This window comes from Vulpes vulpes, chromosome 15 (assembly GCF_048418805.1).
Source record: "Vulpes vulpes isolate BD-2025 chromosome 15, VulVul3, whole genome shotgun sequence".
Lineage (NCBI taxonomy): Eukaryota > Metazoa > Chordata > Mammalia > Carnivora > Canidae > Vulpes > Vulpes vulpes.
The window spans coordinates 103896761-103909356 of NC_132794.1; the positions used below are offsets into that span (position 1 = coordinate 103896761).

At 34.4% G+C, this 12596-nt stretch overlaps 1 protein-coding gene across 1 annotated transcript in view; it reads left to right on the plus strand.

Moving 5' to 3' along the window:
* The window catches only part of ATRNL1 (attractin like 1), a 762129-nt gene that overhangs the window by 653978 nt on the left and 95555 nt on the right, over positions 1–12596 (plus strand). The window contains exon 28 of the mRNA XM_072740185.1: positions 7504–7618. Coding sequence (XP_072596286.1) covers positions 7504–7618 — 115 coding nt within the window. The remainder of the gene's footprint in view (positions 1–7503; positions 7619–12596) is intronic.

A 12596-nucleotide genomic window follows, 5' to 3' on the forward strand; every position in this document is an offset into this window, starting at 1 on the left:
AATCCTTATGATTCCAGAAGCTTCTCTGGTAACTTATTTGTCTTCAATAGCTGAAAAATGGAGAGAGATAACACAGAATTGTTGCTACAAAAACAAGAACTTGAAAAAATGAGTACAATAGTTTCAAAACCACTAGAGTGAACAAAACAAGTCTTTTTCACTCTAAAACTGCTGTGTGCTTAATAAACAAGGACTGCTAATTATATAACTGTCAATGATATTTTCTGGCACGGTCTAACACCAGCTTCTTGCAGTACAACAAATACGAAACTGCCTGGAAGTAAATCACAGTCTCTGAGTGCTATGGGCAAACAAACCCATACCTTATCTCTTTCAGAGGCAGCCATGGAAAATGCATGATAAATTGCACAGTTCAGTGAACATGTTATGTCATTGTGAAATGATTTTGATTCATGGTTATGTATCTATCGCTAAACAACTGGCAAACCTCAAGGTATCAGAAATATCATTCGTGGGGTTTTGCTATATTCCATTGCAAAAATCAAGTGCTATAAAGTGGGTTTTTTTCTTTTTTATTTAAAATTCTTTATTGAAGGTGAGATTTGCCACAAATTCTTCGGAAATAATTTTTTAAGTTATGTGAATTCTTGCCAGAAGCATCAAAGAGCTGTGCTAGTCACTAATATTTTTAACATAATGAATAATTCATATTTTTGCTAATATCCTTTTATGAAAATCTTATAGCCAAAATAGAAAAAGTTGTAAGCCAATTTGATTTTAAAATAGAATTATAAGCTCTTTTCATAGAGTTTATAAATATAAAGAAATTTCCGAATGTTTTCTGTACAATAGCAGGAGAATTAATAGTAGGGAATTATTGTAAGGACGCTTTTACAGAAGTGGCTTTTATACGAGCATAGTTCCTTTTCCGTGGTCAAGATATTTTGCTACATTCTTCATTTGTTGCTGATTCATTGATGTTAAATAATTAATCCATTTTCCACCTGAAATTTAGTTATTTTTTACTAATTTTTCTCTCGGTTGGGGCTTTTGGCATTAGTATTTGATGTTTAAAACCTTTTCTTCTAGTGTTAAAAACAGCAAAATGGTAGCCTAACAACACTATCAAATGATGTACTCTCAAATTGTTTACTGTTTTTCTAAATCCCCTAAACCAAGAACCACTGTTTCTCAACTGGTTTTGGTTGTTATTTTCTTTTATTTTATTGTAATCATAAACTTATTTTCTTCTAATTTTTATAATCAAATATTTAAAAATAAATTTGGGTATTTTGAATAGTTCCAATTATTGCATTGAGCGTAAAAACAAAGCAAAAAAGAAAACCTTACCCGATGGTAGAAAGGATAAGTATTTCTTAGGTATATTAAAGAGAATTTTAATATTTCTGATATATCACCATTATTTAAACCCGAATTCATTTTATTTTCTCTTAGTATATTTTAACCAATTGACCTTTACATATACTTTGCATTTATTAAATTAGAATAAATTTCAGAAGGTAGAAATACGGTTCAAAACATTCATAGTATTTTTCTGTTAGCCTTGGAATATGACAAGCCTATTCTCTAAATATTTACATCATTGGAGAATATCTGTGTACTTATGCTGATTTTGACTTAACATTTTCAAAAATAAGTCTGTTAAATTAAATGTAAGCTTTAAAGTGTAAGACTGTAGATCATGTAACTTGATACAAGTATTGCAACATGGCTTACAGCATATTCCTGGAAGATTTTTATGCCCTTTACTTCTACCATCATGGCCACTTTCACCTTTATATTGAAAACTCCCAAAATGTATCTGTATGAGGATAATTTTAAAACATGAGATTTATGTTGCTATAAAGGAGAAATCGTTTATAACCACATAAAACTGTTGTCACCAGAAATTTCAGTCTAAGTTTTACATGAAAGGGGACATATTTTATCTTTAATGCCTCGTTAAACTTTCTGGAAACGGCAGTATTCTAAAATATTCTTGGTGAATGACTACATATGTCTGTATTTCTTCTGAAAAGTTCAAATATGATCAACAACAAAAAAAACTAAACAAATTATTTGTCCTGATAATTAAACCACTGGCACTTTTTCTTCTATTTTGTCTTCATGCATAGATGTTGCTTCGACATGTCAGCCACGTCTCACCTACAGTTTTTTCAGTGAAATAGCCAAAATCACCATTCCTATGCTAAAATGATATCTTCACTGTCTCAGAGATGACATTGTATTTAAACCTAAATCCCTTGTGCATGTTTGTGTCCACACATGTATGCATGGAATGCATCTGTTCACACACTTGTGTGCTTACACATGAGTTTATGTACAAAATCATACATCCACTGTGTGTAGGTGCAAGTTTGTTTGTACACGCACACATTTGATAAACCACATTGTGTGGTTAAGAGGATGGACTTAGATGGCAGCCTGCCTGTATATAAATCTTAGCCCTGCTACTTCCTACTTGTATAAATTTGAATAGGTAATTTTAACCTTGCTTCAGTGTTCTTACTATAAGATTTAAATGAGTTAATATATGTAAAGAATTTTGAATACCTAAACCATAGTAAGTACTTAATATAAGACTAGTTATTACTACTGTATCATTATCATATTTTCATTTACTCTATTCCTAAGGTCATATTATTTATACAAGTGACTTATTGGTGGTTATGACATGTATTTCACTGAAGTGATATTAAAGATATGCTAACAAAATATTTTGGGTTGTGATAATTTAATTCGATAAGCTGTATTGCGTAGTACATCATTGGTGGCAGGAAACAATTATGAGAAAGCAACAAAAGTTGCATAATTTCGTGGCACACAGACTATCCATCAAATTTAGTGACATGCATTCATTTATTCAAATGTAGGCCTACTGCACATCTTTTCTGTGCCAGGATTTGGTGTTAAAATGAAACATGGCACTATACAATCCAGCAGTCATACTCCTTGATATTTACTCCAAGGATCTGAGAACTTAAATCCACGCAAAAACTTAACTTGCTAAAAAGGGAGCGGCATGAAGGGAACAAAGGTGGATGGTAAACGTCTCTAAGTGTACTTTATTTTTTAGATCTGATCCTGGAATTTTATAAGTATCTTAAAATTAGAAAGCAATATTAAATAAAAATGGAAAGGGGAACAATCCTTCAAAACAATCAGCCTCTGAATTCACAAACTTACCTAAATTGGGATGGAATCAGTGGCAAAACCACATAGAAAGGACCAATTTCAAGTGATTTTATTTTATTTTTTCCAAGTGATTTTACACTGCAATATTAAATATGCAATATTTAAACATGCAATATATTCTTATTAGGATATATACCCTTAAGATGGAAAAAAAACTACAAAGAATTCAATTTTAATTAATTGTATTATCACATATAATATATAATACTATATTTAAATTGTATTGTAGCATAAAAGTAGTTATCCGTATTACTAGGTATCAAGATTTTCAAAGTAAGAGAAGATACAAAAACTCAAAGAAATTAAATAAAACAAATTAAATTTGAATTGGCAATATCATTATGAATTCATGGTATATTTTTCCTCTTTAAAAACATTCTGAGTATGGAGGGCACATTGATACTTTACACAAATCACCTTCAGTGAAGACATGATGCCCTGCTTCTGGGAATCCTATTGACTATCTTCAGCTGTTAGCCCTTCAGGTATTACCATAACAGCAGAGAGCCACCTTGTCCAAGGTTATGACTCTGCCCAAGAGCAGTGATATGTAAGAACTGATCTTTGAAGGAGTATAACAGCCTGGCTCTCCTGGCCCAATTTGGTTGTGAAAGATCATTCTGGCTCCAGGTCTCCTCCTGGGCCTGCATCTCAGTTCAGCCCTTTCCCTATGTCTAATGAGGTTTCCTTCCTTTTCCATATATATTTTTAATTTATTATTATTATTATTATTATTTTACCATAAGAACCTCTGTTTGCTAATAACTCTGTCTCACAGGGAATCTGCTTCTTTGGGAATCCAATTTATGACACTGAGCTCTGTTGCCTAAAACTTCCTAGAACAATGGCCAAACCTGTAGCAATAAATACTTCTTATGCCTGGAATTAATACTACTTTCCCAGCAAGTTTCTTTAGAGAAATGTCTAATTACAGGTCGAGACAGGCAAAAGACAAGGAAGCTATCAAAGGCTTTTGTGATCATATCAGAAGAACTCAGGAGCCAATTTGAAGACATTCATATTGTCCAAATATAGTACAATTTGAACAATTAAGAAAACTAATAACAAAATTATAACTGCTATCAACTGAAACATCAGAAATATTAAAAGTTATAAATTTATAATAATAATATAAATTGTCATGTTTGGAGAATGGTAGCAAGTAGTTATTTTTAAAATTGATAAATAATAAATTATTATTATGGAAATAATAAACTATTTAGCCCACTTTTCCTATTAAAACTGTGTAAAATTTCTCAGTAAACTAAGAATAGAAAGGAACTTCCTTACCTTAATGAAGAATATCTGCCAAAAAACCTATAGCGAACATCATGCTTAATGGTGAGAAACTTGAAGCATTCCCAGTAAGATCAAGTACAAGTTAAGGATGACCCCTTCTCACCACTCCTTTTCAACACTGTACTAGAAGTTGTAGCTAATGCAATATGACAAAAAAAAAAAAAGAAAGAAAGAAATATAAGTTACACAGATTGGGATGCAAGAAACAAAATTATCTTTATTAGCACATGATGTGATAATCTATGTAGAAAATCCAAAAGAATCAACAAAAATATTCCTGGAATAATAAACAATACAGCAAGGTTGCAAGATACAAGGTTAAAATACAAATCAGTTGCTTTCCTACATACTAGCAATGAACAAGCAGAATATAAAACTAAAGATACAATAGCATTTATACTACTACCCTTCAAAATGAAATACTTAGATATAAATCTAACAAAGTATGTACAGTATCTACATGAGGAATATTACAGAACTCTGATGAATAAAATAAAAAGAAGAAAAGGTAAAAATATTCTGTGTTTGTGGATATGAATAATAAATATTGTCAAGAAGTCTGTTCTTCCCAACTTGATCTATAGATTCAAAGGGATCCCTGAGTGGCGCAGCGGTTTGGCGCCTGCCTTTAGCCCAGGGCGCGATCCTGGAGACCCAGGATCGAATCCCACATCGGGCTCCCGGTGCATGGAGCCTGCTTCTCCCTCTGCCTGTGTCTCTGCCTCTCTCTCTCTCTGTGACTATCATAAATAAATAAAAATTAAAAAAAAAAATTTAAAAAACAAAGCAATCCAAATCAAATGCCAGCAGGCAGCTTTGTGAATATCTACAAACTGACTCTAAATTTTATATGAAGAGGCAAAAGACTCAGAATTGCCAACACTGTACTGAAGTCAGATGGCCAGACACTGACTTCAAGATTTAATATAAACCTACAGTAAACAAAACAGTATAGTATTGGTGAAAAAATAGACAATTAGATCAATGGAACAGAATAGAGTCCAGAGATAGAACCCCGTGGATATAATCAATTGTTCTTTGTCAAAGGATCAAAGGCAATGCAATGAAGCAAAGATAGTCTTTTAGGCAAATGGTTCTGGAACAACTGGATATCCATATGCAAAAAAAAAAAAAAAGAATCTAGACAAATACTGTACACCCTTCACAAAAATTAACTCAAAATTGATCATAAACCTAATTGTAAACTACAAAACTATTAAAATCCTAGGCAATAACCTAGAAGAAAACCTGGGTGACCTGGCATATGGCAATGACTTTTTTAGATACAACATCAAAAGCATAATCTGTGAAAGAAATAATTACTAAGCTGCATTTCATCAAGATCAAAAACTTCTACTCTTCAGAAGACAATATCAAGAGAATGGGAAGCCAAACAACACTGGGAGAAAATATTTGCAAAAGAGACCTCTGAAAAGAATTACTTTTGAAAATAGACAAAGAACTCTTAAAGCTCAACAATAAGAAACAACGCAATTAAAACTGGTCCAAAGACCTTACAAATATCTCATCAAAGGAGACCCACAGAATAGCAAATAAGCATATGAAAAGATGCTTCATATCATATATCATCATAGGAAATTCAAATTAAAACAACAAGATGCCACTGCACACCTATTAGAATAGCCCAAATCTAGAACACTGTCACCCCCAAATGCTGGTAAAGAGGTATGGCAAGAGGAGCTCTTATTCATTGCTGGTGGTAATGCAAAATGGTACAGCAACTTTGGAAAATAGTTGATGGTTTCTTAAAGAACTAAATGTGCTCCTGCTATATGATCCAGCAATCACACTCCTTGATATTGACCCAATTGAACCGAAAACTTACGTTCATAAAAAGGCCTCCACATGGATGTTTATAGTAGCTTTATTCTTATTTATTTTTTTAATTTATGTTTTAGAGAGAACACATGCAAACGTGGGGGAAAGGGGCAGAGGGAAAGAAAAAATCTTAAGCCAGCTCTATGCTTAGTGTGGAACCCGACATGGGGCTTGATCCCATGATCCTGAGATCATGGCCTGAGCCAAAATCAGGAGTTGGATGCTTCACTGACTGAGCCACCCAAGCACCCTCTGTGGTAGCTTTATTTTCAATTGTGGAAATTTGGAAGCATCCAAGATGTCCTTCAGAAGGTGAAAGGATAAATAAATTGTGGGACATCCAGACAATAGAGTGTTATTCAGCATTAAAAAGGAATAAGCTATCAAGACATGAAAAGACATGGAGAAACCTTAAGTGCATATTACTAAGTGAAAGAATTCAATCTGAAAAAGCTAAATTCCATAGGATTCCAACTATATGACCATCTGGGAAAGGCAAAACTGTGGAACCAGTAAAAACATCAGTGGTTGCCAGGCTTTGGGGTAGTGAGGAAGGGATGCACAGGTGGAGCACAGAGGATTTTTAGGCAGTGAATATACTCTGAGTGATACTATAATGGTGGATACATGTCATTTACGTTTGTCTAAACCCATAGACTAGAATACAAGAGTGAACCCTAATGTAAACGATAGATCTCTGATGAGTATGATGTGTCAATGAAGGTTCATCAGTTGTGACAAATATACCTCTCAGATGGGGGCCATTGATGGTGTGGGAGACTAGCATATGTTAGGGCAAAATGTATAGGGGAAATCTCGTACCCTCCTCTCATTTTTACTGTGAACCTAGCACTGCTCTAAAGCATAAAGTCTAAAAAATTTTTAAAAATAAAGTCTATTAAAGAGAAAGAAACAAGATAAAAATAGAACAAAGCATGCTTTTCAGAAATATGTACCTATACTTAACTCCCCAAGAAAAAAAGTCTTCTAAATGTTAATGATTACCACTACAAAAACACTAAGTATTACTTTGAGGAAATATTCGATTGAACTATTAAAAAATAAGACATTGTATGTCCCCATCCACTAGGAATGTACAATTTAGTTGACTGAAGCATAAGTAGGAGAAAAGTAAAATAACAGTGTCATGTCAATTATGCAAATTTAAAATTGGGTTTTCTTTTTCAGGGAGCACCCAAGCCAATAGCCATTGAACCATGTGCTGGGAACAGAGCTGCTGTTCTGACTGTGTTTCTTTGTCTACCACGAGGATCATCAGGTGCCCCTCCTCCTGGACAGTCTGGTAAGATGAATGAGGAACCATCAGCAGTTAAGCAAAACATGCAGACTAACCAGGAGAAATAAATATAGTATCAGGCACTACAGTGAAGACATGGTTCTAATTTAAAGCATGATAGAATTTATTAGAATGCACACTTTAACAAAATATCTAGAAGTCTGCATTGCTGTAAATTCAGATTTGCCAGTGTTTCTCTTAAAACTACATGTTAAATATGTGTGTGTTTGTGTATGATTTACCTGTGTATATATGCTCCCAACGCCCCCATCCCCAAGTTGTAACTACAGTGAGAACTCTCACCAGCACAGCAAACAAGCTTTTGACCCTTTTGGGCAGCTTATTTATTCCCAAATAGGATGCCAAATTATAAATGTGATTAGAAGTTTGCTTTATAAATATGGGAGCAAATTAAGGAATTTACTTGCATGTTTGGAATGTGTAGTGGTGTCAGAGGATGATAGCTTGATGCCACCATCTCAGGATGTTTATTATAGGTTCTTGTTATCAGCACCAGACAGCTGGAGCTCATGGGCCACGGAACCATCCCACCAATCACAACAAGCCTTGCCTCTGATTCTCCTTTTCCTACATGAAAAACATATTTTGAATTTGGGGCTAACTGTATGTGTCCTATTAGAGGTCTTCTCATTGCTGTGATGTCGTCCACATTGTACACATGCACAGTGTTGAGTATAATTTGCAATTAAATCACAAACCATGCTTACTCCTCTCTTTTTACATATTATATTCTATTTACTACAATGTTTAATTTTTCTGTCTCCTGATTATTTGCTCTATCCAACTCTTATGAAATGGATGCTTTCTTGAGGGCAAGGGTTGTTTCAGATCTTTCTTTTCAATTCCCCTTAAGCAAAAAGTGTCAGAGATCTGGCAAGTTCTCAGTAACAGTAACTGATGCTGAACTCACCTCTCTGCTTATTTTATCTCTTCTTGGTTTCCTAGCTAGCTTTGACCTTGCTCCTGATTTTTTTGATTTGTATCCAACCTGACACACAAACGGAGGCTCCATTACTTTATAGCCTATAAACTTAAGATATTCATGTAAAAGAGTTTTTCCCATATGAGGACAGAGGGTTTCCATCACTTTTAGTCTTGTCATTTATGGTACCTGATAATACCTTGTTGCAGGGGTTTCTACCCAAAGTTCATTTGTAGGTGTTTATTCAAAGAAATAAACATTCTCTGTACTTTCTCATATGATGAGTGAATGCCTTGATCTTCTTTCAGAACCACCAAGGTAAATGTAAATGGCATGCAGTAAGTAGAATAGTTTGGCACTGGTCAGATAAGATGGATAATTATGGGTACTGTGCCCAGCTAATGGAAGTATTGTTTTAGGGCTGGGATGATTTCCAAAGCAAACACTTCCCTAATGAAAACAAGTCTGTGTGATACACACCAAGGTTCTTCTAGATCCTTGACAAGATGATGTACTGATGGGCAGAGTGAAGGCACCTGCCAATACTCTGTCCCTTTAACCTTTGAAATCTTTTCGACTGATCTGAAAGAACCAAATAGCAGTGTGGACCATTACCTCAGCTGTGTTCTATTACAGATGCATTATGATTACTAAGGATAAAGCGACCTTAGATGTGCATAGTGCTTTACTCTTTATGAAGTGCTTTCTTATTTTTCACATTTGATCCTCATGACAAGCCCGTGAGATCAGTATTATAACACTCAACTTTGTAGAGGAGGAAATTGAGGCATAGAAATCTATTTCTATACTCAAGGAATAAATAGGAAACTACTAGAGTATAGAGCAAAAAAACCAAACCAAAACAAAACAAAACAAACTTCTTGCTAACATTTCAGGTCATTTTCCCTGATGATCTGTAGCAGAGAGCTTATTTCTCTATAATCCATAGCCCTTGTCTTCACAAAGCCCAACACTGGAGGGAGTACTGAAAATGTCCATGGTATTGATACAGGTAGACAAAACCTTGAGTTAACTTACCATACTTTTTACAGAGCCTGTAAATTGAATATCTGTGTACATAATTCAGAATGAGCTTGTTCTTTGTCTTTTTTAAAAAACGAATAAATGTTTTCTAGGTATTTTTATAGGAATAGGAATATTCTTTGAGTCAACTTCAAAATACAGTATTATCTGCTGTCTGCAGTCTACTTTGAAATGCATCAAAAACATGGTATTGATGGATGTATAGTAGGATGAATGGATGGACAGATACATTATAAAGCAAGTAAAGTAAATGTTAATGGTATAATCCAGGTGGTGGGAATACTGTCATTAAAATTCTTTCCACTTTGCTGCACCTTTGAAATATTTTATAGTAAGATGTTGGGAAACAAACAAACAAAAAACTCCTGACTTCAATGCAATCTAACAAACAAAATAAAATTTAAAAAAAACAGTGTTTGTAGAGAAAGATTTTCTGATGTTCACATCTCATTTTTCCCTAAACAAGGCAAATATTAACAACAATGTACAAATTAAAGGATTTATCTTTTTTACTCTTCATCAAGATACTTGGTATGTACACAGCCAATTAAAACTTAACATAGTCCCATCCACTGTTTGAGAGGAAATGCATTCCAGTGATCATTCAAGAACCATATTGGCTCTTGGAAAGGAAATGTTGACATTGGTTATCTTCATTTCCAGAATTTGCTTTTATCTTATATTTTATAGGAAATGCATTAATATGCCTGTGCTTATCGCAGTGCCCTCACATAGAATGCAGTTCATAAATACTTTTGATGATGATGGTGATAGAGGAGGAGCTCCATGGATAGACTCCTGACCCCATCCTCACTATGGGAAGAACACAGTGCCAGGAGCCTTCTCCTGGATCTTGGGTGATTTGTCTCCAGTTACTAGTATATCTATTCAATGACTAATTAGTATTATTTATTAAGTTAAAAGTTCTCTTGCAGGACTTAGCACAGTCTCAAAATTTTTTATGAAGCCCTTTTTTGAAAGGTAGCTTTCCAGATGTGGAGTGATGCTTTTCATAATACACTCTTCATTACCATGAATAAAAGCCCTTAAGACAAGGATAAGTTCAGCAATAAAGAGAAGGCGGAAGCATCTGAGGAGCAAGGTGGTTTTCTCTTTGAAACTGAATGTCAGCACTGACAAATCAATGATTCAGTGACACACAGGTGCTAGTTTTTTAGTCATCTCTTTTTCAGCAGCAGCTAGTAACTCTTTTTTAATTTAAAGGATGACACTGTCTTTGGAGTTTATTCTCTTTCCATCAGATATTTTGGGAATTCTTAGCAAGTATTAAGGGTCTAAAGTGTGTGAAGTACCTTCCATGCCTTTCATCTTAATAGAGGTCAAAAGAAAAACTGCAGATTCATCCTTCAGATTATCCCATGCACTAATCTTTTTTTTTTTTTTTTAATGTAATGAATTTAGGTGTTTGTAGCAATTCTCCCTCTAGGTGGCTTAGAAGAATAAAAGCAAAAGATATTAAATAGGCTTTTTGGCATTCCTGGAGCTGGACTAATTAGGTTCCCAGCTCCCCCACCCGGTAAACCTGCTGCTTCATTTCTCTATTTTTGTGTGTGTATGTGTGTGAGAGAAACTACTGCCAACCATGCCAGACTGTTTGGTTTGTAAGATCTCTGCTGTTGACATATGTACACTATACACCACTTTCTCTACTGACCTCAGAATGGTTGAAAAACTGACATTCCCATGAAAACAGGGCCCATCAAGTAATTGCTGCATGACACTAAACAACCAAGCATGTCTCCAATCACCTTGGACGGCAGGCAAGATCCCCAAGCGTTTTAGAGTCACATTAAGATGAAATGTGGACAAAGAAAATAGAGCCCTTGAAAAGCATAAATTGAAAATGATAATGATTGCTGTCACTTTGTGATGGAAGATTATGGATTTCATAGTTTATGGATTCTCACTAATAAGAAGCAAATTAACTCTTCTCACTGGATTAAAAATCCCAGGGACCCAGATTTCCACTGCCAAAAAGGAGCTATGTGCTTCAACTAAAGGTAGAATTTTTCCCTGATCTTGCCTCATGTTTCATTGAGTCTAACATTACCAAAAAGAATACTATAGAAAGTCTAAGGTTTTGATTTTTTTTCTTTAGGCTTACATGTTTTGTCAGGATAACTAGGTTATTTTGAAAAATCTAGTATATTGTATAATGTTTAAAATGATAGTCTACTCATGGTGTCATGGGTAATGATGACAAAAAGAAGAAACCTTGGTTTAATTAAATGAAAAAGAGGTGGGGAATAAAGGAACTAGTAATTCTGAGCATTGTATCTGGTGCTTTCCATATTAGTCATTGGTTTTACCCTCTTCATGATTCTGAAAAGTAGCACCAGTAGAAGGTCCTCTGCAATCCCAGAGATGGATTGGGAACAGACTCCAGGTCTGCAGTTTCTCAGTATAGTACTCTTTCCTCTGAAACCAGTTTTTAAAACTAAGTCACATTTTCCAGAAGCTTTGGAGTTTTCCTATCTTTTAAGACTCTCTATTTTCCTTCCATAACTTTGATCTTCACACTTGTAGAAACACACCTGTTGATCTAATCTTAGCACTCTCTCTGTTAGAGGTGGCTAGAATAGGAAATAAAATTACTGAACCATATCAAGACTTCGTTATAAAAAATCTGGCATGGTAGTTATCTTTTAACTTCAAATCCAAATATTATTTACATCCACCATATGTATCTTCATAAAGAAGAAAGAAAAAAAGGGGGGCATTTCATGGCAAAATAAACTATAAAATCAGGCAGAGAGACCAGGCAACAACAAAAAACAGTCATCTGAAATTATTGTAATAAATATGACTCTATGTCAAAAATACACCTGCTATTAAAAAGGCCCACAGATCAAGAATAGGAAATAACTTTATCTTCTATCCAAAATATAGTTATATAGTGATTGTGAATCTTCCTGTACTACCTTTATTCATTTGAGAAATATTTAAAAGTGTCTGCTATATGCCAGGCACTGGATG